This window comes from Rhodamnia argentea, chromosome 2, assembly GCF_020921035.1.
Source record: "Rhodamnia argentea isolate NSW1041297 chromosome 2, ASM2092103v1, whole genome shotgun sequence".
NCBI lineage: Eukaryota > Viridiplantae > Streptophyta > Magnoliopsida > Myrtales > Myrtaceae > Rhodamnia > Rhodamnia argentea.
In genome coordinates, this window is record NC_063151.1 from 34237851 (window position 1) to 34263140 (window position 25290).

Below are 25290 nucleotides of genomic sequence, written 5' to 3' on the forward strand. Positions count from 1 at the left end.
ACAACCCGTCATTGAGTTTTTGGAGGCACCATTTCTTCCCTAGAGATCCACATCGATATTTGATTCCGACTAAGGGATATTCAGTCTACAAATAATCATATGGATAATATCCATCACAATGCAAAAGATTATAGAAACTTTCATTTTTCATGAAACTTCAAGGATATGGCAAATGTGATCGATTTCACGTGATATGGTGAATCTATGTCATGTTTCTTCGTGCTATCTTTGAGGGACTATGTATCTCGATAGTGACTGGGATGATCGGCTTTGGTATAAATCGATTCCCGATCTAAAATCGAGAACCACTGTGTGACTTCAGGTTCTAATTTTTGGAGTTAGGAACCAAATGGCCATTTCTGGTTCTTGAGTAGAAAAAATCAACTTGCACAATTTCACTAAAAAAGTATATAATCGTTGTGTGGTTATGTTGTTGTTTCTTCACGTTGAAGACTATAATTTATTTCAGAATAGGTGTAAAATACTCTTTTTACCCCCTAAAACAGGTTCCAAAACCGATTTAGAGTTGGTTCAGCCTGGAAGCTAGACTACTTCAACCGGTTTCCCAGTAAAATCGGAAACCAAACCAATTCTCCTTAGAACCGATTAGTTTGCTTTTATTGTCTGACGGAACTGGACTGATACTCATCCCGAACGGTGACATCCTTGATCTGCCAAGGCTATTGCAATGATCTAGGAAGCACGGACACTCTTCGGAGGCATTTGTGTAGTGTCGTGTCCGATATTCTCCGACACTTTTTGATATGCGACCAACATGTAGTCGGCGCTCCGGACACGCCAGCAACACAAGAGTCTAGCATTTCGACACGCACGAGATCAATTTTAAGCATTTTCAATAAATTATGGATCAAAATGTAAGTTTATCAAAAATCTATACACTTAAGTGATACATTCAACCATCTCAAAATTAATATACATAGCAAAAACAAAACTAATCGTGAATCCTAATAAAAGAAAAAGAAAAAAAACTCATCGTTATCACAATATATATTTAATACATAACGTACTCCAACGTATATGAATTTTCTATTTTTTTTAATGATACGTCGACGTATCGTGTTGTATTGTGTATCGCGTATCGATGTGGGTGCTAGTTAACCACCGACCAATCATTCAAGGAAGAGAGGAAAAAAGGGAGTGCGGATGGGCGGGGTCGGCGACGAAATAAGTGCAGGCGATGCGATGCGACGCGACGGACAAAACGGACATGTAGAAGCAACTTAGACAAATCCTTTTCTTTGGGCTGTGTTGCGTTTGGACGAATCTGTCGGGTTAGGTGGATTTCACGTGACATCAGTGCTTACATCCCTCGAGCCCTCTTTGTCCAATCGGCCTTGGAGTTCGTATTATTCTCCATCTTTGCCATCGTCTAGGGTTTCCTTTCCATGGCTTCCTATTGTAACCCTAGATACATGTCTGGTGCGTCATCCTTCCCAACAATACATATGCGAATTAACGGTATGTTGGTTTCGAACAAAAATATTACGATAAAGGAAAATGTTTTTTCAAAAAATTAATATGTACAATTTTTTTTTGATAAGAAAATTCATCTTCCTAACTACATACATCTCTTCTTTGATCGTGAACGATTTTCCGTTGACCGAATTACTCGAACCAACATGCCCCGAGTTTTTACATGACTTGTAAAATGAGACAAGCGTCAAATTTCAAGAGGTTCCATGAGGACAATTGGATAACACATATGATACGGATATGATTTCAAAAGTCCATTGCCGTGCTCGATGTTTTACTTCTGGCTCGAACCGGTCCTTGGGCATGGGGTTGAAAACTTAAGCGAGCATGGAAATATTTGAAAAAAACTAAGATATATTTAAACCGCACAAGCTATATACGAGCTATCGATGGAAATGAACTTGTTTCTGATTAATTAAATGAATATTTAGAGATCTAAAGCTAGATGGGTGTCTATGACATGAGAACCCTTAGAAATAAGAGAATATATCTAGATGAACCATGAGAGTTGTGATAAAGTCACAAGCAATCAAAGTTAGCAAGTAAATATCAGATTGATTGAAAAGAAATAGAGTGGAGGGGTCAAATTTCAATCAGTCGAATTTGTATATGCGTTTTCGTTAAATTTTATCCCGCTTCATATGAATCTTCCTATGTGGAACAAAGTTTTAAAGGGGGAGTCATAGTGAATTTTTTATATTATTGTAAATATAGGGACTTCGATGACGAGTCATTTAGCTATTATAGTTCTCTCGAGTATATTTTCTCGGGCTTTGTAACTATTGAATGAACTCGTATAATGTGTGCGCTTGCTCAAATTCATGTATGAAAACCACTTTGGGGTTCAAAAACTTATTCCAGCAAAATCAAAGTGGATTTTTAGGTGTTGACGTTTATACGTCTTTAAAAATATTAAGTGCTCGATCAAGATAATCATCGATCATACTTTGAAAATTAAATGATAAACAAATTACAGTTTAATCAACAAAACGAGAGTAGCATCCATCGAGGAAGGCAGTAACCCATTGATCAAACTATCATATCAAAGATAGTAAATTTCATGCATATAAAGTACGGGGATTGATTATTCGAATCTATCGATTGGGTTCGATTACTTCATCGATCATATAGATTATAATTTGTGTCATGATTTTTGTGGCGAATATAGATTGTTTTTTCATTCGAATAAAAAATATAGTATATTCACCGTTTGCGTTCTTTTATCTTGTGTAAATTAAGAATATAGCAACATGATTCTTGAACAAGCAATGGTTTAATGTGGCAGCGAAGCGCGAGTTGACCGGTAGCTGATTATCACGTCGTCGTGTCAAAACTGTGAATTTTGATCTGACGTGTTACGTTGGCAAGGAATGTTCTTCCAACTCGGCAAGCGGTCGAGCGATGGCAATAAAGTAAATAGAGGGGAAGTGGGAGGCTAAATATGAGAGCAAGCCCGGCTAATGCATACAAAGCACTGGTCATCTCGTCTCCGCTCAGTTCGCAGCCCTACTCTCCGCTGAACTCTCGTTTCGCTCCGTCTCCGTCTCTGTCTCTCTGGAAGAAGAGCTCCCTCGAATCGACCTGATTCGCCACGTTGTTGAGCTCGCCGGAGAGCCATGGGTTTCGAGAAGATCAAGGTCGAAAATCCCATCGTTGAGATGGACGGTGGGATATCTCTCTCCCTCCTTCTCTCTCGTTCCATTTTGTTGCGATTTGATCTGCTTGAGTGCCGTAAATTAGATCTGAGATGTTTCTGTACGGGTACGTCGAGTTACTGTTCGCGCCCGGCTGATCAGGATAAATAGAAGCGCGACTGACGTGTCAAAATTGAAATGAGGTCATTTCTGACGTGAAAGAGTTCATCGGCCTTCTGATTCGTGCAAGCTGTTGATCCTACTGTCTTGACGCGAGTTTTCAAACTTGGATGGACGGCTGTATCATTGAACATGTTCGGATCTACGATGATGAATATGAGCAATCATTTGTTATATGTTCGGTTACTGTGCTTGATTCTTATCTAGATGTTGTGTGCTTCGATGCGTCGACGCTTCTATTTCGGTTTTCAAATCGGAAGTGCTGCAATAAGAATGATGTGATTGTTTTCAGAAATGCTCTTGTCCGAGTATTAGGTTCTGACTGGATAGTGGTACTTTCAAACTTTTTTACTTGCTCTGCTCGTCGTCTGGGAGTTAGTGGCTTATGTCCACGCGGCCGATTCGGATGGATGTCATTGGCGAGTGTTATCTCTGACATGATGATGAAGTCTCTCTTTGATATTTTTTTGCCGTCCTACATTGGTCGTCGTGCTTTTGCTGTATTTGATGAGAAACTCAAAAGGATACAGAAGTATTTACTTCTGTATCCTCTTGAGGCCAGGCCACTGAGATTGTTTTGTCAACTCTCTGAACGTATTTAAGTGTCTTCTTCACCTTTTGGCCTTAACTTGAACAGAATCCACTCTACCGGGTGGTTCCAATGGAGCTGCTATTTACATTTTAAGTGCTACATAGTTTCTAGAAGTCAAAGTGCTTTTTGAAAATGGTTGTTTGGAATTGCCCCTGGCCACGATTATGAACTGAGCTCCAAACTTGAATTGGTTTGATTTGTCTGTTAAATTCCTTGGGACAAAGCATAAGCAATTCTTTAAAACAAAAAAGATGAGCTAGTTAAGGTATGCAGCTACTAAGTTGAAGCAACCATCTTGCTTCAGTTATTCATAATGATGAAGTTTTTCCACTTGCTCTTGAGTTCTTGAAGTTAACCCAGTCAGACATTACTTTTGATCATTGAATTCTTTCATATCATCTGTGGGCGTCTCCCAGCGCCAAGGTGATCAGCTTAAATTTGTCTTGCCTTACAATTTCTTTTTCTGATGCTCGTATGGTCTGTCAATCCAGGGGATGAAATGACCCGAGTGTTCTGGAAATCGATCAAGGACAAGGTGATCTCTCAGTAATCTACGTTTTCATTTGTGTACTGCTCACCATTGTTGTTGAGCAATTAATCCCAGAAGCCTCATATGTTTGCTAACCTTTTCAGCTTATTTTTCCCTTCTTGGAGTTGGATATCAAGTACTTTGACCTTGGTCTACTTCATCGTGATGCCACTGATGACAAAGTCACGATTGAAAGTGCGGAAGCAACTCTTAAGTATGTTCTGTTCCGTTTATGATGTAATTACTGTAAGAGGCTTTCGATTATGCTTCTGCTATCATTTTTCATATTACTATCTACTAACTGCCCCGTCGCGGGAAAGATCAGTCTGCTCTGTGTGTACCAGTCTCCCATCCTGCTCCGTTTATTCTATTTAGAACAAACCTTTGTCATATTTCAGTTAATGAGATAATTTGACACTTCAATATGCTTGTTATCTTACTTTTTAATGGTTTAAACTCCTGACCTATCCTTTTTGCCCCATTTCAGATACAATGTGGCAATCAAGTGTGCAACTATTACACCAGGTATGGATACTCAAGCTTTCTGTTGAAAACAGTTCTTCCTGTTTAAACTAAGAAACAGACGTCCTTTGTTTGTTTTGGTAATCACAGACTTTCATGTTGTGTTATTGACAGATGAAGCTCGAATGGAGGAGTTTAATTTGAAGCAAATGTGGAAAAGTCCCAATGGGACGATTAGGAATATCTTGAATGGTCTGTCAAAATTTTGAGGGTTGTGTTCAATTTTTCCTTATCACATTATTCTTAGGTCATCTTATGCTGTTGGTTGTGTGCCTTCTCTTCAGGCACTGTCTTCAGAGAGCCAATATTGTGCAAAAATATTCCCCGCCTTGTCCCAGGTAGTAATTATTCAGGACGGATATAGGGTATGATTTTGTGGATATCATTGAATTAGTCTGTTTTATTCAGGGTGGTCAAAGCCAATATGCATTGGAAGACATGCTTTTGGTGATCAATACCGAGCTACTGATGCAGTCATTAAAGGAGCTGGGAAACTTAAGCTCGTCTTTGGTACAATATCAATTTTCAAAATGTTTTGAAAATTTATTTCTTTTTTCTGGTTGTTGCTGTGTAACTGGATATGTATACTTATCTGCAGTGCCAGAAGGCACAGGTGAGAAGACTGAGCTAGAAGTGTATAACTTCACGGGTGCTGGTGGAGTTGCATTGTCCATGTACAACACAGATGAGGTTAAGAGTTAGACTCTCTCTCCCCCTCTCTCTGCGCTAATGAAATGTTTTGGGCTCTTGGATCATCTTATCATTTTATTGACCATACTTAGCCATTTCTTTTAACGAGCATTTTGTTATATCATAATGCAGTCAATCCGTGCTTTTGCTGATGCTTCGATGAACACTGCTTATCAGAAGAAATGGCCTCTCTATCTTAGCACAAAGAATACCATCCTAAAAAAATATGATGGAAGGTATATAGTGTCCTTATTCTGTCATAGATGATTTCTTGCTCTGATTTTGTTAGAAAGTGAATCCTTGCTTGATAATTGTATCTTAAGAATATGAAAGTGGATCATATTAATGCAGATTCAAGGATATATTCCAAGAAGTTTACGAGGCCAATTGGAAGACAAAGTTTGAGGCTGCTGGAATCTGGTGAGTGGTGAACTTGATTTCCAAAGTCATTTGGTGACTGTCTGCTCTTTTGTTGACTTAATCTATCATTGCTGAAGGTATGAGCACCGTCTTATTGATGATATGGTGGCTTATGCGCTAAAGAGCGAGGGAGGTTATGTATGGGCATGCAAGAACTATGATGGAGATGTCCAGAGTGATTTCTTAGCCCAAGGTTTGTGTGACTATGAACTAATTTGCTTTAGAATCCTCAGGTCGTTAATGAGAAGCTGGTTCCTTTTAGTAATTGATGATTGTTTTGATAATTGCAGGGTTCGGATCGCTTGGCTTGATGACATCTGTCTTGGTAAATCACCTTTATCTGTTGTGTTCAGCTTTATCTTATATTACGTCATGTCTAAGCTGTTGGTAGCCTCCTTTCTCTTTTTCAAAAAGGAAAAAAAAATGTGATCCTGGTCTTTTTTGGGATTTTTTTAAATGATAATAGAACCCCATCAGCGGAGACAAACTGTCTCCACATGCCTTCATCCCGTTGGTGAGTTGGTCACAATGATGGCTGATTGTGGAGAAACTTTTCTCCATCGGTAGGATTTGCAATAGAAGTCCATGTGTTAGTTTTCCTGCTATTTTTGGAATTCTCGGTTTACTTCGGTACTGATCACTGTCTTTAGTGAAGTCGCAAAGAAAAGGTTACATGTTTGACTTTATGTGGCATGCATATTTTTGACTGGGCTACGTGTTCCATTTTTTGCTATCATGGGTAATTTTCACTAGGTTTAATACATAACCTCCCACTTTAATTCCAAGAAATTGCAAATGAATAAGGTGCCTCCTCATAATGTTGGACCTATAGAGTTGCACGCCTATATATATATATATATATATATATCCAGATTTATCTTGAAAGTGAAGAACTTCTGCATCTATACCACCTATCCAGATTTATCGTGGATGGATGATTTTGACTAGGTGTAAAACGTAACTTAACACTCTGTTTCCAAGAAATTGAAGATGAACAAGGTGCCTCCACAGTATTTGGCCCTGAATAGTTTTTATGCAGCTTGCTAATTTATATGTTGATTTTTCTCGGAACTGAATAACTTGTGCATGCATACCCCCTGCTGACGGAAACTTCATTAATGTCAGTCGCACATGAGAGGGGCTCATGGAAAAGTAGTAATTGGTCATTCTCTACATTACTGTTCGAACCTAGGGATCAACCAAAAAGAGAGTAGTAACCCAAAATTTTCCTCGATCACATTGTCTCTTATCTCTGGATCCGTAGGATCTTGTAACCACTTTTTCATCCATCAAGATACTTTGTGCAGGTCTGCCCAGACGGAAAAACTATTGAAGCAGAAGCTGCTCATGGTACAGTTACCCGCCATTATCGGGTCCACCAGAAAGGAGGCGAAACTAGTACCAATAGCATTGCTTCTATATTTGCTTGGTCACGAGGGCTTGCTCATAGGTACAATTTGTGAATTCTTTTTGTTGTGTGGTTTGTACTCCATACATAATGCATTTCTTAGTTTCTTGGAATATTGTTAATGGTGCTTCATAAGCTATGATTTTACTTCGACAGGGCCAAGTTGGATAGCAATGCCAGACTCCTTGACTTTGTTGAGAAACTAGAAGCAGCTTGTATTGGAGCTGTTGAGTCTGGCAAGATGACCAAGGATCTTGCAATCCTCATTCATGGACCTAAGTAAGTACTTATAGGATCTTAAGTACCTTCAATGGCGGTAGACTTTTTTCATCTACTTGTCCATAACAGTTCTTCACATACTCAATTGCCTCATTCCCCTGGAGCCATCAACACTTGCTTTTGTGACTTAATTTTTGCACAGGAGTTTGTATTAATTCCTCATGAGTTGCGCAGGGTTACTAGGGATCAATACCTGAACACCGAAGAATTTATTGATGCTGTGGCAGCTGAACTCAAGTCAAGGCTTTCATGCCAATCTCTGCTGTAGGTGAGGTTCCTGGACTTTGCCATGTCTGTTCTAGGTCCATTGATTGACAATTAAGTCACATGCATGCACCGTTTAAGAATGAATGGTCGCAACACAATCTGAGAATTCACGTTTTCTCGTTCAAGTATTGTTCTTTCCCAATTTTACTCGACTAAACATGAAGTGCATGCTCTGAGATGATCATCTGTGACGATTCCACCATTTGGTTCCATCTACTGATGTGAAAGTAAGACCTGCCATAATTAAATAGAGATAAAGGGCTGTGGTGGAATTTGAAGCAGCTCGCACGAATGAAATCGTCTCTAAAAACATAGCACTTTGCTGGCAGTAAAGATCCCTTGACCAGATTATCTTACTATGAAAAGTGTAAATGCTGAATTTTGATTTATCAAGCTCTGCTCAATTGAATACTAAATGCCGCCTAACTTTCCATGTCCATGTCATGTCCTGAAGAGAAAGGCCCAGCATTGTCACAATTTCTTGACTCAATGCGGTAGGGGACATATTCCTCAGCAGTTAGCACTATCTGCAGTAGGGGGAAAAAAAGAAAGAGGAAAACAGAGCAGAAGTTAGCATTTGTTTTTACCTTCTGTGCGGATCATGTCTTTGTTTGTCGATGATAAACAACGATTTTACTAGCTAACGCTCAGAAGTTGTTCTTTAGTTGCCATTGAAAGTTCTATTTATCAACAGTGTAATTGATTTTATTCCCGGACAGGTGACTGACGGATAACATGGGGGAAGGCATTGGCGTCTGTGGCTGCGATCCAGAAGAAGAAATAAAGGGGGATCGATTCGGGGAGAATGAGGTCAATCCTGAATGAGATATCATTCATATACTTGGATGGATGGATTTGTGTTTCACATTTGAATTGTCTTGATCCCAATTAAAAGAGTTTCGACCATCGTGCAGTTTCAATCGTGATACTAATATTTTGTCACAAAGGGACACCAAAACGATGGCGGATTAGGGTGACACCAGAGCAAGATTTCGGTCGATTTTGCTTTTATGTCAATAATTTCATGGGGGACACATTTTTTCAAGAAAACACGACGAACACTGCCTAGTGGTTACACATGCAATGACTCGTACTTGTCATAAAAAAATAACTCCAAAACGAGAATGCACGTAATGGGTTGTTCAATCCCAGACCTATCAGGTAAGTTGTTCGTGTGTTGCCATCGATTTGCCGCTAGTGAGAAGTTATGCTGCTCGGCCAGATTTGTTTCCACAAGTCGGCGTAAGATCATCACTCGAAAGGAAATCATCATATTTGCACAAATCGATCCGTATGAATGAACGCATTACATTGTTAATATAGTTTGCCCATTGTGTGTGTGTGTGTGTGTGTGTGTGGGGTGGGGGGAATAGTTTACGATAGTTGAATATTCGAAGTTTTGATATTTTTCACACGGCAAAGACAAAAAAAGGGAAAATTTTCTGGAAAATTTTAAGCTCATTGTACTTTTGCCAATTTAATCTTAAAACTTTTAAATTTGCCAATTCAGTTAAAAAATTTTTTCACTTTTTGTCAATTGAGTCCGTTAGATCAATTTTGGTCGGAAATCACCGAGGTGGACAATGGCTGTTCGAAGTACGTGGAGAATTGCTAACAATATTTCAATATTTTGTTTTGAATTTTTTACTATTTTTTCTTTTCTTTTTCTTTTTTGCTTTTTTCTGTCTTTTATAAGTTTTTCTTTTTCTTGCAGGTCGGCAAGGGTCATTGAGCCCTTATCGGCAACCGGGCGAGAGTCACCTAGCCCTCTCCAACCATGGGCGAGGCAATCGCGGTTGCGAGCGAGTTTGGCCTTGTCCGGACCATCACGGCCTTGCCTACGGCCACGATGGTCCGGATGAGGCCAGCCTCGCCAGCTCTGGGAGAAAGTCGCGACTCTCGCTTATAAAAAATATTCACATCGGTATTGATCATGCCACGTAGGATGATCGGCGTCCACGTCAATATTTTCTGGTCAAAATAGATCTCATGGACTCAATTGACAAAAAATGAAAAGGTTCTGGGCTGAATTGATAAATTTAAAAGGTTTAGGATTGAATTGTGAAAAGTGTTATAGGTCTATGATAAATTTTCTAGAAAATAAAAAGGAGAGCAGAAGTTTTTCGAACTTTAGAGTTTGAAAGAAAAAGGAAATTAGGCAAAGACGCGACTTTCGATTAGTGTGCTGGGCATCATGCTCCCGGCATAATTAATTGCTTCCCCTGTGCAAAAAACGTGCTCAAACGTTGTCCTGTTCTTTTATTTTGCCATGCATGGAGCTCTATTGTTTAACAAGAAAAGGGGCGAATATATATATTTCTGCAGAACTGAGCAGGGCGTCTTTCATCATTGATTTATGCCAATGATATTCAACATTGATGTACGAAATTGGTTTTTTGAGCGACATGATATGTCGCAATTGATATATTCAAAGCCCTTAATATGGGAGCTTGTTACACCGGCACCAATCTTGGTTGAGACCTGCAATGCAGGACGGGATTCGACTTTCCTCCGCTCATAAAAACCCAACCATCCACGCCCCGTCCCGGCCGGCATAGCCTTTCGTCTCCATGGGAAGCTGTCGGTATTAAGATCGGATAACCAAGTGGACGTGGGCGAGATGGGGACTTGTTCTTTGAGCCAGCCAAATTGAATAGGTCTAAGTTAGCGACCTTCATAAATGGCGGTAGGGAAGGAAAACGTAATTGATCACAACCTCTCGTTCTAGAGGAGGTTGACCGACGACAAACAGACTACGATTGATCCCAGCCGCCCCGGTTTTCCCCGTCGGCTACCTTGGAGGCTGGGACCGCTCGAAATATGTCGACATGGCCCAACAGACTTAGAAGTCGGATGGATGGAAGAAAGAGTGCTCCGAGGACAATCGAAATTCCAAGTCCGGGAACGAGTCGTCGCACACCACCATCGAGTCTGCGTCTCACGAATGTTCTGAGAGTGGTGTAGTCTTCAATTGGAGAAAAGAGCACGATCACAGGGTCATCGTCGGGGTGGACGTAGGCGATGAAGATTTATGGCACCTTATTTTGGATTTAGAGCAATTTCTTTTCCCATCATCAAGATGCGAAGGGATTTTAGAATCCGCTGCCGAGAATATACCTATGAAACGAAACTGGAAACAAGACCTAGTTGAACGAAGTATCCACGGTCAAGGTTCATGCATTGACGAAGACAGTCATAACTTTCGAGTTTGACATTATGGAAACTAACAGACAAAAACACAAAATACTTCACACCAAGAAAACTAGAAAGCGAAAATGAACAATAAGACGGACAATTTCAGCAATTCATGAAAGCACGATCTTTTTTCCTTTTGGAAGATAGAGGAGCGAAATAATCTACAGCAAACATCATCATCGTTGCTGTTATGTTCGAGTTTGACATTATGGTTTCTTATACGCGTTTAATAGACAACACACATCAAAGATTTATGGAAAAATAAAATGAGACCCTTCCGTTTGTCAAATTTAAAATCTCTTGCTCTTGCTGTACTTGCCGAGAATACAAAAATTGCTTTATTGGCCATGACCTGTTATAAGCTGCCAAATCACTCCCAAATAAGGAAAATACATAAAAGAGATAATTGCATGCTACAACTTGTCACGAAAATACGATTGAGTTCTAAAATTTTCAAAAAAATGCAATTAAGTAAACTTGTCAGAAAGTGCAATCGAGTCCTAAAATTTTTCGAAGTGTGCAATTGAGTTCTTCGGTTAATTGTACTTTTTGAAAGTTTTAGGACTCAATTTGACGAAGTTGTAGGGCTTCATTGCAACTTTTGAAAATTTTGGGATTCGATTGCACTTTCATGACAAGTTTAGTTTTAGGACTTGATTGCACTTTTTGAAAATTTTAGCACTCAATTGCACTTTCGTGACAAGTTTTAAGACATCTGGTTTCAGTGCCGTTATCCTTACGTTAAAAAAACAAAAAAAAATTGGTAATGTCCCACGCAAATACGCGTACTCACCAGATAGTCAATGACCGATCGGATCCAGTCGTGAACCAGGGGCGGCATTATTCCTCTTTCCTTCTTTCATCTTCCCGATTCGTCCGTGGGAAATTGCCATAAATAATTTGAAAAACAGAAACTAGATAAAATCATTTGTTTAGTCCGAAAATATCCTATTAAGAATAGAACCGGTCCACTCACGTTCTCCATTTAAATAAACCAACTTCAACTTCTCCCACAAACCTCAAATTCAATTATTTTCCTCCACGTCTCCCTAAAGCCTTCCCCCTCAAACAAGGAAGAGAGCTCTTCTCCCATCACCATGGTTCTCTCCAAAACAGCCTCCCACTCCGACGTCTCCATCCACTCGACCTTCGCCTCGCGCTATGTCCGGACCTCCCTCCCCAGGTGATGAATCCATGCGATCCGACAGCTCGAGCTTTCGTTACCTTCCCCCCCACTTTTTTTTTTTTAATGTCGGTCGTTCGACCCGTGTTCATTATGGATCGGATGGATCTTGATCCAGGTTCAAGATGCCGGAGGAGTCGATCCCCAAGGAGGCGGCGTACCAGATCATCAACGACGAACTCATGCTGGACGGGAACCCCAGGCTCAACCTGGCGTCGTTCGTCACCACGTGGATGGAGCCCGAGTGCGATAAGCTCATGATGGCCTCCATCAACAAGAACTACGTCGACATGGACGAGTACCCGGTCACCACCGAGTTGCAGGCAAGTCCTTCGAAACACATTCGGTTTTGCACCTCATCATCGTTCCGTTACCATTTCTGCTGCAACTCTCCGACCGAACTACATAGATCGATTGGAAAAAGAAAAGGAAAACCAAAGAAAGAAAGATTACCTCGCAGATCACGGATTCATGTCGGGAAAAGGACAACCCTAAATGTGGACATCGAAGTAGTTGTTAAGCGTGGGTTGCGGTGTTCGCGACGAACCTCTTCGTGGGTTAGATCTGGATTATTCGAATAAAGTTAATCAGTACAGAAGAGAGATTAGTAAAAACACAAATAATTTATTTAGAGGGAGGATTAAGTATGACGAAGGTTGCTCGATGGATCGGTCTACTCTACAATCGTACTTTGATAAAGTTGACCTATACATGACAAACCCTACAAAAAAAAAAAATGTAACTTTGTGGCCAAAATAAAAAATTTGGTTTAATTCTTGAAAACACTACCTTTATTTTTATTATTTATCATTCCCGAAAAATTCGATTCCTCTCTTAGCTTGTTGGAATGTCTTCTTCCTTTTAGAGCCCGAGCTTAAGTACTAATTTAATGACCCTTTTACAACTAATCTAGATCTCGAGATCCATCAACATCCTACATTGCTTCCACAAGTAATATAGTTATCTTGAAGTCTTGAACCGTTAGTTGATTTTTCAATTTTCTTGTGGTTAGCCCTAGAGCCGACAGAAAATTAAACACTCAAATTATGTGTAATACGTAATTTTTCGAGCTGAAAATAACGGGTCACGATGAAGATTTCTTTTTCTCAGTCGAGGAAAAATAAAAAAGGCTTGGCATATGTGGGATAATCCATACTCTAAGGAGTAATAGAGAGTAATGTTGAAAAGGAAAATAAAGTACATGTTCCCCCAAATCCAATTGGACCTTGAGAAGACAGTAAAAATAAGAAAAGAAGGAACAAGCATAAAGTGTAGCATACCATTTTCCCTGTGCTTACAGCTATTGGGATTTTTTACAAATAAAATATGTAAGGAAGGAGTGGGTCCCAAGTGATGATTTAAAATAGGAAACATCTTGAAGTCAAGAATAAAAAAAGAGAGGATAGATTGAAAGACTGACTGGTAAGTATACAAAGAAGGCACTTTCTATCATTCTATTCATTTCCTTTCATGTTGCGTTTGGCCATTTGAATAAAAATTAGATTATATATAATGCAAAAGAATAATTGAGGGTCGAGGTCTGTTGTGATGATCCGCCTTCGCGACCTAAAGTCGAAAGTCCAGATCGAGACCCGGACTCAACCGATCAATTGCAACCACCGATGTAGTTTGGTCACTTGTGACGTAACTATTGTCATCTCCTAAGGCTTCTGTCATTTTGTCATCTTTAAAAATATTTTAAAACGTTTTATCCCATACAAACGAGATAATTTTATCTCACTCCTGGTGTTTGGATAAGTGATCCATAGTATTATTCGAACACATTCGAGATTTATCTCGGTGTAGATGCACCTCCGAACACCAAATATAATAACATTCATTCTATCCAACTCTTCATCTATGCCAATAACATATCCAAGCTATAATTTATTCGTGAAACTACTACATAAACATCGTGTCGAAACTTAGACGAAACACTTCTTAAGATCTAATAAACATAGTTTACGGTCGTTCTTGTCCCCTTGAAACTCTTTTAGGCATCGTTGTCTCAATATGGGAGTGGCGCACGGCACCAAAAAGGACAAAGGAATAAATATGAAAATCACGTAGGATATTGTTCCCCCACCCCCACCCCAAAAAAAAAAGATAAAAAGCATTCCCGGATCAGCGGCTAGGAAATCGACACGTGGACATGGCCCATTTACCATATGTGGCTTTGAAAGGTGGGTGAGTACTGGCGATGGCCAATATTTCTGACCGAATATAGGAAAGAAACACCAAAATGGGCTCCGATAACTACGGATCATCCCGGCCCACATGGGTCTCAATTAGTCAATTCTAACATGGTCCCACAAAGTTTCTTTTTTCTTTTTTTATGATTATTTATAGGGTCCACAAAATTAGATAGACATCAATTGACGCCTTTAGTACCTCCAATCTTATGCATCATTTATGCTCCGGGTCATCAATCCGAATTCTAGTGCGTGTTTTGATTTTGCGGTTACTTTATGAAAAGCGATTTGCTTAGCCCGCGTCATTAGAAGAGTAAATTATCGACTGAAAAAGGTGATTTGATTTATCTTTAATTAGCAAGTAAAAGACAGAATTAACGAACCATTTTGACATGACAATCGAACCTGTTGAACAGTTTCTATCGTACCATAATTGTCGTTGACGTGCAAGAAGGAGCGGTTGGGAAATTTCCTCGTTGCTTTCGATTGATTCCTCCCTTCCTCCCTTCCTCTTTTCAATTCATTGCGTGAGAAGAGAAGACTCTTGTGTCTACATACATCAATCGTACTTTATTTTCTTTTTCCTTACGTGACGATTATTTTAATTATTTGCTTGCCAATGATCGTGAATTCTCTTTTTCTTCTATGACAATTTCAAATGAGAACACTAGTCTACTGTTAAATAAAAGTCTCATGTTGGGACAAACTTCTAGCCAATCACTAGCAGCCGCGTGTCCCCACTCTGTGCGGTCGAACTTAATGTCATTCATTAGAAGTCTTGATGAATTGGGTCCACAGCTTTCAGCGGGGCTTGTTCACTTGTGCATTTTAATAATATCTTTATACGCCTTGAGATTAGGTTCAATCGTTTATTAATTGCATAAAATCACTAGGGAATCCGACGTCCACGTAACGTCAGATACTTCAAAATCATGATAGCTAAGAATTCAGAACCTGGAATCAGAGCGCGACTCGTGCCACTGCGATAGAGACTCGACAAAATTACAATTCCTAAATGGCGGAGGAAAATTTGTGTAGAGAAAATTCTAGAAACTTTAGGGTTTCTCCTAGATTAAGAGGCTCGGCTGTCACAATAGTGATCGATTGGACATATGCTTTGACTTTGACAAATCTAGAAATCCCTTATTTTCCACGGTTACTAGGCCAGAGACGTGGCATTGATTTATCCGTTATAAATCTAGCCAGATGCATCGTGAGTTGCTTTTGACTTTTGGATTTATTTGGTCTTACGATTGGATGGAACCCCGACAGCCTCCTCGGACTAATCTTCCTCGGTAGATCGCAATTGACGTTTTTGCAGACAAATCGGCCATGATTTGCGCACTAGCTTTCAACTAAATCTTCAATGCTAGAACGTCAATTTTGCAAATATTTACGAACTACGACGGTGAATACCGCACTTATAGCATCAATAATCCAGAGAAAAGAGTGTCACTGATTGAGTTAGCGCGCGGTGAAATAAATAAATTGGGGTAGGAGGGTGCCACGTGACATGCTCGTTTGCATCCTTTCGACCCCGTGTGTCATTGTATATTCTGGTATCTACATTCGCTTGTATCGCTTATTAAAATTAATTGATAATTGAAGATGTGAAGCGTGACTTCTAAAAATTTGTATATTCTAGTAACTATACTTGCTTGTATTACTTGTTAAAATTGGTTGAAAATTGATGGTGTCAAGTGCGACTTCTCAAAAAAAAAAAAAAATGAAGATGCGAAATGAGTACCTCAATGTATATCGCCGTTATAGTTTCCGTATTAATTTTTCTTTGGACATGATTTATAGTGTTCTTATTGAATGCAGAATCGGTGCGTGAACATGATAGCCCATCTCTTCAACGCGCCCCTCGGGGATTCGGACACCGCAGTCGGAGTAGGCACGGTGGGCTCGTCGGAGGCGATCATGTTGGCGGGGCTCGCTTTCAAGAGAAAGTGGCAGAACAAGAGGAAAGCTGAGGGCAAACCCTACGACAAGCCCAACATCGTCACCGGTGCTAATGTTCAGGTAATATTCATTGCTACATGTCTCGTGACCTCTATGTTGTGGCACCATAGGTATTAATTAGTTCATAATCCAAACTAAGAAAATAGTTAAGTCAATGTATGCAGAAACAATCTCCTAGCCTTGTCGATACTTAGAAAGTTGATTTTCCTCGAAACTTGAAAATAATAAGAAGCGAAACTCGCGGTTTAGATCAATCGGCCAGAGATTCAGTGCGACGACGAGGGGGAAAAATATACATAGTCGTTCTAGTATCCTAACTCGTCACAAACTAACAATGTGAAGGTATGCTGGGAGAAATTCGCGCGGTACTTTGAAGTGGAGCTGAAGGAGGTGAAGCTTAGGGACGGGTACTACGTGATGGACCCTGCCAAGGCCGTCGAGATGGTCGACGAGAACACCATCTGCGTCGCCGCCATCCTCGGTTCCACCCTCAATGGCGAGTTCGAGGACGTCAAGCTCTTGAACGACCTCCTGACCGAAAAGAACAAGCAAACTGGGTAAAAAGACGTGTCTTGCGAAGAGCTCATTCTGGTGCCAAATTGCGTTTTGTTTTGCAAGTCCGAGAGCTAAATTTCGTTGTTCTGAATTCGGCAGATGGGACACTCCGATTCATGTGGACGCAGCCAGTGGAGGGTTCATTGCTCCGTTCTTGTACCCGGAGCTCGAGTGGGATTTCAGGTTGCCATTGGTGAAGAGCATCAACGTGAGCGGGCACAAGTATGGGCTGGTCTACGCAGGGATTGGGTGGGTCATCTGGAGAAGCAAAGAGGACTTGCCTGAAGAGCTCATTTTCCACATCAATTATCTCGGGGCTGATCAACCCACCTTCACCCTCAATTTCTCCAAGGGTACTTCGGTTTCCCCTTCCCTTTTTCACCTTCCGAATTCATGGAGAATCGTAGATTGTGCTTATACACTGTGATTTGATCTGAAAACCAAAAAAATTGCAGGTTCAAGTCAAGTCATTGCTCAGTACTACCAGCTCATTCGGTTGGGATATGAGGTAAGTTGGCAGGAGGACTAGCGCTAGCTTGGAGATGTTATTGAAGGTGGGTCACAGTATTGTCGATTGACATGGTTGTTTGACTCGCCAGGGTTACAGGAATATCATGGAGAACTGTAGGGAGAACGCCATGGTGCTGAAGGAAGGATTGGAGAAGTCGGGGCGCTTCAACATCATCTCCAAGGACGAGGGCGTGCCCCTCGTCGCCTTCTCCCTCAAGGACAACAGCCGCCACGACGAGTTCGAGGTCTCCGACATGCTGAGGCGCTTCGGGTGGATCGTGCCCGCCTACACGATGCCCCCCGACGCGCAGCACGTGACGGTGCTGCGCGTGGTGATAAGGGAGGACTTCTCCCGCACCCTTGCGGAGCGCCTCGTCATCGACATCGAGAAGGTCCTGCACGATCTTGATGCGCTCCCTGCCAAGATCGCTCAGAAGGTGGCGATCGAGGAGAGCGCCAAGAACGGAGCCGTCGATACCAGGAAGATCCAGCTGGAGATCACCACTGCGTGGAGGAAGTTCGTGATGGAAAAGAAGAAGATGAACGGCGTCTGTTAGAATCAAGTGTGCTGAGATGGTGATTCTTCTTAGTTCTTCTTGCCGTTAGGCATCGGTTATTTCAGCTTTTGAGTGAGTGTGCTCGGCTTGTGTAAGAGAACATATTAGTGTGCCTCCTCAATATCAAAGCCTGTAATTTTTATTGGGATATTTGACCTGTTGTACCTCCTAGACAATCTCAGTATTCCTGGTTTTGCCCAAGTTTGATTCGGAGATTCGCCTCGTGTCATCGAATGCATGTGAAGCAAAATTGGGAAAGATTTCGGAGTAGATAATGGACTCAACTCTTTCTTTTGTTTCCTTTCTGTGTAATACGAGGAGCATAACGGCAAAACTCACTGCACAGAACCAAGTTTTCTGAAGTACAAAGCAAAGTTTTTCATGGTGGATCATCATTACAAGAGCAACTTCTTCAAGCATGGTAAGAGGAGACAAATAGCGGGCCTTTCAGAATTTGGAAGATGATGGTCCCCTGACCACAGTGACCGGGCATGGTGCGCTTGTCGCTTCATAATCGCCGACAGTGCCGAGCAAAACCCTGCACAAAACGACAAGAAGAAGAAGAAGGAATTATAAGAAAATAGAAGCGATGATTCCTGACAGGAGGAGCCCGACTATAAAGATTAATCGTTGTTTATCCTATCTAAATGCCATCGATTAGACAGGTGGAGCGTGATTATAATCCCTGTCAAAGTTGAACCTTTTTCTTTTCGTAGCCACCGAGAGTGTTAGAGTGAATCAGCAAAGTGGATTGACAAACATGTGTATTTGCCTAAAGTAAGCTTGATCAATCATGTTACCTTTTGATACTGCCCATGCCTCTGCTCCCGACGACGAGTGAATCTAGTTCGCACCTCTCTCTCTCTCTCAATCCGTCCCTCCCCGCAACTTCCATGGCCACCGCACCTTCAACTTCGCCTCCACTAGCGCCTGCATTCCCCAACCGCAGTAACTCTCCGACTGCCTCCATGTGGGGATTGGGATTCTCCTTAATTAGTTGGGTGAATCAAAGCATAAGTCAAAAGATCAAATGGTGATTGATCTTGCCTTGCGGACAAAGACACTCTTCTGGAGTAGCATTTTTCTTGGATCGGCATCAATTGGTATCCTTGGATTTGCGTTTGTAAGGTTTGTAGCTATCAACCAAGTAATGTAATCCGTATTCTATATCCTGTTGACTTGATAATCTTTGACTTTATTGGACTTATGCTGGATGCTCTTTAATCAGAAATTGGAATAGATGGAAAGAGTGGAGGCAGCCTAGACGGGATGAGCAGCTGCAGCAGAGTCGTGCTGCAGCCAACGAACCCAACGCTCGCATTGCAGAGGATGAAGCGGAAGATGTACCAGAAGGACAGTTATGTGTAATTTGTCTAATGAGGAGGAGGAGATCCGCTTTTGTTCCATGCGGTCATCTTGTGTGTTGTCCGCGATGCGCAATATCCGTACGGGAGGTTTCACCAAAATGCCCTGTTTGTAGGCAGCCAATCTTCAATTCACTCCGCATCTATGTATCTTGACTATAATAGTGAATCTGCTTCTGTTAGTCAAAGTGTCGGAAGACAAAATTATTAGCTTTTCTTCCTTAAATTATGAGAGCATGCCCATTCTTTCACGAAGAGATCACGGTAAACTAGTGATTATTTCTCGTGTAAATGAGTAATGATGCTGTATTGGTCTCTCCTACCATGAGTACGGTGTTGTTCTGTAAATTGAACCTTGTTAATTCTTTTGACATTTACTACTACGTTGTTGGAGAAATTTTTTGTAAAATATTTTGATGATTTTCAACTATCTTTTGGTATTTGATTTATCTCTGGTGTGCAAATTTTTGTTATATATGGCTAAGGATCACGTGATGACTATTGGATAAAGATCGCCTATTGTCCGAGGTGTTTTTATGAAAATATCCGCTAAGCACAACGAACGATCCGGTCACCGATTATTGATATCGAAGCTTGAAAGATTCGGTCTGCGGAGTTGTTTAACGTCCAAACGTGTGGATGTTTGTGAAAGAAAGGCTAAAATAGTCGTTACCTGTTGGGGTCTTGCAGAAATCTGTCAGCGCTGAACAGTAGCTTAGCCCTTATTTTTGGGAAGTCCAGTCTGAATTTGAGAAAAAGTTGCTCAGCATGAGGACAAGATGTGCTGTCAATCTCCAATGGCTCTTTTGCTTCTTCAAGGTTACTCAAAAGGCTAGAATGCTGAGGCTTATAAAAGGAGGAAGTAGTGAAGGCGAAGAGATATTGAACAGATTGAATATCTGAAGTTACTCTAGAATTTATTCTAGTTGAAAAGCTTAACTGTGAAAGATATGGGTTGAAAAGCTTAACTGTGAAAGATCTGGTGATCTGTTATTGCCTTAAAATCGTGCAAAATCAAGTGTTGTGAGTAGTGAAACTGTATCAAAATAGTGTGATCTATCCCATGATATTGTTTGTAATTTGTGAGATAGTTTACTAGTGCATTTCAACCCGTTTTGTAGCTATTAGTGGTGTGTAGTGGACTTAGGCTTGGTATATAAGCCAAACTACTATATATCTGGTGTGTCAATTTTTTCTAAAGCTCTATTCTGTTTTGCATATATACGTAGATACTATTTCGAAAAACATTTTTCATCCGATCTTTTTCATATCATCTTCGATTTTCCGCATTGATTGAAAAAATTTCGAAACAACTTATTCGCCTAAGTTGCATAGTTAGCCCTAACAAAGACAAATCAGGAGGATGCAATTCATGCACATCCTGATGGCAGGCAGACCAATTGCCTTTTCTTTTTCTGCCTGTGAAGCCAAAGCGAATGAAAGATAAAATTATGGTGGCACGCCCAGGAAGCTTGTGCAGCTGTTCGACCGAAAGATGCCGGTAGGTAGGAGACGACCGTCGATAACGAACAGAAGAAAGAGTGACTTTGTGCTGGATTCCTCGACGTAGGGACGAAATGAGAGTACCTGGCCTATAGCCGACATATAGAGAAAATGGGGATCTGTGTTACCAGGAGAACTCATCACTAGAAAAGTGATTTCTTCTGAAGTGAATTCACATCAAGTAGAAAATCAACTAGAAATGCTCATTTTAAATCCCCGCTGTAAGGATGACTTAGAATCAACTCCCCGTTGCAGGGTTGGCAATATCTCAAATCCCCAGCAGTGCTTTCACTTTGATTCCAATCCATCTGTCGTTTTTTCTCAGATGACTAGCGTGCTATTTCATGAGTCTTCCGATCGCGATGTTGTTTGTGAATTGTGCAGCTTCCTGGGATTGCAAAGTCGTGCACGAGGGAAATGGCTGTAGCTTCTGGATGGATTCACTTGCTGGCCGTAGATCTCTTTGCTTGCTGTTCTGTCCCATTGGAATGGCCACTCATTTCGTCAAGGCAGCACTGACCAAGGAACTAGCGAGTGATTAAGCAATTCATTTATTAACCAACCAATGGAAACAAGCAAGAAATAAAAGCTTTGAACGGAATGACTTCATTTGGTGAACCATTGAAATTTCATCTTCATTCTCTTTGCCGACACTATCGTTCTTGTTGTCTCCAACACTATCACTCTTGTGTGGGGATGGTGTCAAGGATTTCTTCCTTTCACTGTACCCTGAACTTCCTCCAAACCTCCTTGACCAGGGCAATGAGGTCGAGCATGTCTAGTGGGGTTGAGGTGCTGATGATTATGAAGAAGTTCGCAAGTTTTGAGGGAACTATTGCCCCTCCCACTCTGTAACCTCTCGAGCCAGCTTCTTCAACCAAAGTTGCGGTTGCGACTCCTGAGTTAGGGGGTTAAAGAAAGACCCGAGCTGGGGCTTCTTTTGCCTATTGGCTGCGAGTTCTCCTGTGTGCGAAACACAGGGACAGGGTTAGAATCGCTCGTCGGAAATGATAGTCACTGCGATATCGATTGGAATGACTTTTTTTTTTTTTTAATCGAACGATCAGAATGACCGAAAGGTTCGCAGTTAGTTAACTAGACTAATTTTGAAAAGCCAAAACACATAGCTTTTCTACATAAGAAGGTTTTGCCTATAATTCAAGCTCCTCGAGCTCCAAGGAGGCGAGCAATGACTTACTTGATGCAAAAAAAAATAATAATAAATACATAAAAGAAACCTAATTCAACTTTTAACATCATTGTTCATCTTCTTCGCCAGTCACATTCTTGCCGACTAGGGGTGAGCGATTCCAAGTTTCTTACAAGTTCCACTTGGAACCTAGAACCTACTCGTCAGAACGGGTTTCTCATTTTTTGGAACATGGAACCTACCCGTCATACCTTGGAACCCGGAACTTACCCAGTCACGGGTTCTAGGGTCTATTCCAGGGTATCCGAGAACCTATCAATTTCTTTTATTTTCTTTTATTTTTTCATTTTTAGTTAAGCAAAATGAAAGTGAACGCTACAACATTTAAGAGAAAGTAGAGGTGAGTGATTTTAGGCTACATACAAGTTACATTTAGAACCCGAAACCAATCTATTAGAACACATTTATCATTTTTTGAAACCTAAAACATAAAAAATTGTTTGGCTCCAAATTATACACTCATCATCGGATACCATATAACATCGTATGATTGTGCAAAAATATATACCAAGAAAAATATAAAAATTTATTCCAAGTTCCGGGTTCCAAGTTCTAGGTAATAGAACTTGGAACCTATCCGTTGGAACGGGTTCTTCAATTTTTGGAATCTGGAACCTACCATGTATACCTTAGAACCCGGAACCAGAGCGGATCCTACGGGTTCCGGTTCCAGGTTTTCGGTTCTATCCTGGAACCATGCTCACCCCTATTGCCGACCAAAGGCCGGTGTGACGGTACATGTTGGCGGGATGTGAGATGCACCCGAAAGAAGAGTTAGCGTAGGTTCCACGAAGCTGGTAGTTGTGTTGCGTCAACTCCTTTCGATTGAAATCTCTAAACACCTAATTCACGGGCATTTTCTCCTATCGATCAAGGTTCCTCAGTGGCAGCTCTAGCTTCTTTCTCCAAAACCTAACCCCCTCTCTCTCTCTCACAGGCGAGGCTGCGACCTCACTCGTGACAACAACCGGAGAAGAGAAATAGATGAACAGGAAAAATGAAGATTAGGGGGAAAAATAGAAAATTTAAATGAATTTGAAAAAAATCGTCCCCGTCAAAATTTTCATTTTTGGGCGGGGGATTTTAAATTTTTAATAAGGAACTTTTTACACGACGTTCTCTAATTGCCATCATATCATTTCACAGAACACGAGCCCTTCCTTACTTTAGAGCCATAAGCCCAGCAAAGCCCATCCTGGCTCAAGGCTTGATGGGTCAAACAATTTGGACGGGCTGACAAAGAAGATCGTTCAATTATATATGGAACGAACAGAGCGTGGGCAGAATGCGCGAGATTGTGCCATCAAATGAGGTAAATTGAAGGATGTTTATTATGTCCTTTACTAGGATAAGCTATAGAAGATTTACACAATCCCTACTGAGTTCGATTAACAAATATGAGAATCAAGGTTCTCAAAATCATACTCGAGGTCTAATGAGATCATTGACCACTGAATAGCTGCTATCTGCACATAAGTGAACTGAGACTCTTACAAATCAGAGCAAATACGTCGTTGACAGGGTTACAAGTGAACAAGTATACACCCTTCGTCTATAGACTTGCTTACCGCGTCGAGGACTAGCTGCGTCTTTCTGCTGATTTCAGGCCATTTGCTCTCTGGGGAATGCCCGGAATCGCGAATGCCCTGAACAAGGCTTGCTAACTCCTGAATCGTTAGGGCCTCTTGTGGAAGCTCCGTGGGGACAAGGACCTTCTCCGGCTTTGCGCTCCACCCTGTATGGAGGTCCACGAATTTAGCACTGGGAATGAATTCGAATGAAGCAGAACCCTCCTCGATCGGTATTGCGAAGTCCTTGAGATGCAGCGATCCATTCGAACTGACAACTGCCAAGTCCATGGACATGTGGGCGAGGAACGAGCAGTGGAATGTCACAGCCATTTCATGAGCCAAACCCCAGTATAACACAGCGGAGCACGACAGGATGACTCTGGCCGGGTTGCGGGTGACATCTCGAAGAGCAGATACAGCAGACAGTAGCTTGAAACCTGCAGCCCATAGAAAGGCTCCGATGCAATACCAGCCCAAATCGCCGAGCACCGAGAGAGTCCAAGTCAGGCTTTACTTGAATATTATCCTCGAAAAATTCTCGGCTCGGCGCAAACATGGAGATGCTGTTGATCTGGGATACAAATGGAGATGGTGTTTGTGAATTCTCACAATCATGAGCTTTTTTAAGTCACTTCACGATTAAGCAGCAGTGAGATAATTCACTGCTTCAACATAATCCAATTCTTATCACAAAGTAAATGAAATTTAGTAGAATCTCTCGATATCTCTTGCTCTACTCGATATCAATCAAGAGCATAACATAGGCCAAATAGACAAAACTTTGTCTAGGCCTAATTGCAGTCATGAACAAACCATGTTTTTTTTTTTTGGCCATGAACAAATTATGAGTTTCCTATGATTTCTTGAGATATACACATGAAACGAACTCTGAAACAGAGCGGAAAAAGCTAACCAAGGTCCCTAAAACATCCGATAATCACCGATTTAAGTTCTCCAAACTGCCCACGATCAGACACAATCTCCATCATCTACTCCGTCCTCGGATGATGCAGCCACATGGTCCAATCCATGAACTGGACCCACTTGCCTCGCAGGCCTCCAGGATCCGATCGAGCTCAGCCGCGTCGACTGCCGTCGGCTTCTCCAGGAGCACGTGCTTCCCCCTCCTCGCGGCCGAGACCGGCCAGGCCACGTGCAGGCTCGTCAGCAGTGGAAGGTAGACGGCGTCGACGAGCGGGTCGTCCAGGACATCGCCGTAGCTCCCATACAGCCTGACGGCGCCGGAGAGCCCATTCGCGGCGGCGAACAACTTGGCCTTCTCGATGGAGCGGCCGCCGATGGTGTGGAGGGTGGTGCTCGGGGCGAGAGCGATGGCTCTGCACAGCTTCCGCGCAATTCCGGCGCATCCGATGATGCCGAAGCGGACCGGGTTGTCCGCCATTTTTGTGTCCTCTGCTCTTGAAATTGCTCTGGAAATGGGGAAGAGGAGCGGGAAATGTGAGCGAGAGA

The 25290-nt window shown here is 41.5% G+C and overlaps 2 protein-coding genes, 1 long non-coding RNA gene and 1 pseudogene across 4 annotated transcripts; 3 read left to right on the forward strand and 1 right to left on the reverse strand.

Annotated features, from left to right (window-relative positions):
• The first annotated feature begins 2976 nt into the window (after positions 1-2976).
• Positions 2977-8932, forward strand: LOC115734898 (isocitrate dehydrogenase [NADP]). 2 transcript variants are annotated; one of them, XM_048274545.1, is made up of 16 exons: positions 2977-3159; positions 4392-4435; positions 4534-4643; positions 4917-4954; positions 5066-5143; positions 5236-5289; positions 5360-5461; positions 5550-5641; positions 5774-5877; positions 5993-6061; positions 6139-6254; positions 6352-6386; positions 7369-7511; positions 7626-7748; positions 7923-8016; positions 8731-8932. In XM_048274545.1, exons 1-15 carry the CDS (start codon positions 3111-3113, stop codon positions 8014-8016), a joined length of 1251 nt encoding a protein of 416 aa, XP_048130502.1. In that variant the 5' UTR covers positions 2977-3110; the 3' UTR covers positions 8731-8932. The 2 variants fall into 2 exon arrangements, with proteins under 2 accessions (XP_048130502.1, XP_030521787.1); XM_030665927.2 differs by having other exon boundaries at positions 8735-8932.
• A 3289-nt stretch (positions 8933-12221) lies between these two features.
• Positions 12222-18370, forward strand: LOC115733935 (glutamate decarboxylase). Its single transcript, XM_030664701.2, has 7 exons — positions 12222-12393; positions 12512-12716; positions 16410-16610; positions 16893-17107; positions 17205-17458; positions 17561-17613; positions 17705-18370. The coding sequence occupies exons 1-7, from the start codon at positions 12308-12310 to the stop codon at positions 18170-18172; spliced, it is 1482 nt and encodes a 493-aa protein (XP_030520561.1). The 5' UTR covers positions 12222-12307; the 3' UTR covers positions 18173-18370.
• Positions 18371-19191: 821 nt separating this feature from the next.
• LOC115735643 lies at positions 19192-19854 on the forward strand. The gene is made up of 2 exons (XR_007197519.1): positions 19192-19300; positions 19401-19854. It is a non-coding gene; the product is annotated as an uncharacterized LOC115735643 (long non-coding RNA).
• Positions 19855-23735: 3881 nt separating this feature from the next.
• Positions 23736-25290, reverse strand: LOC115735054 (annotated as a pseudogene).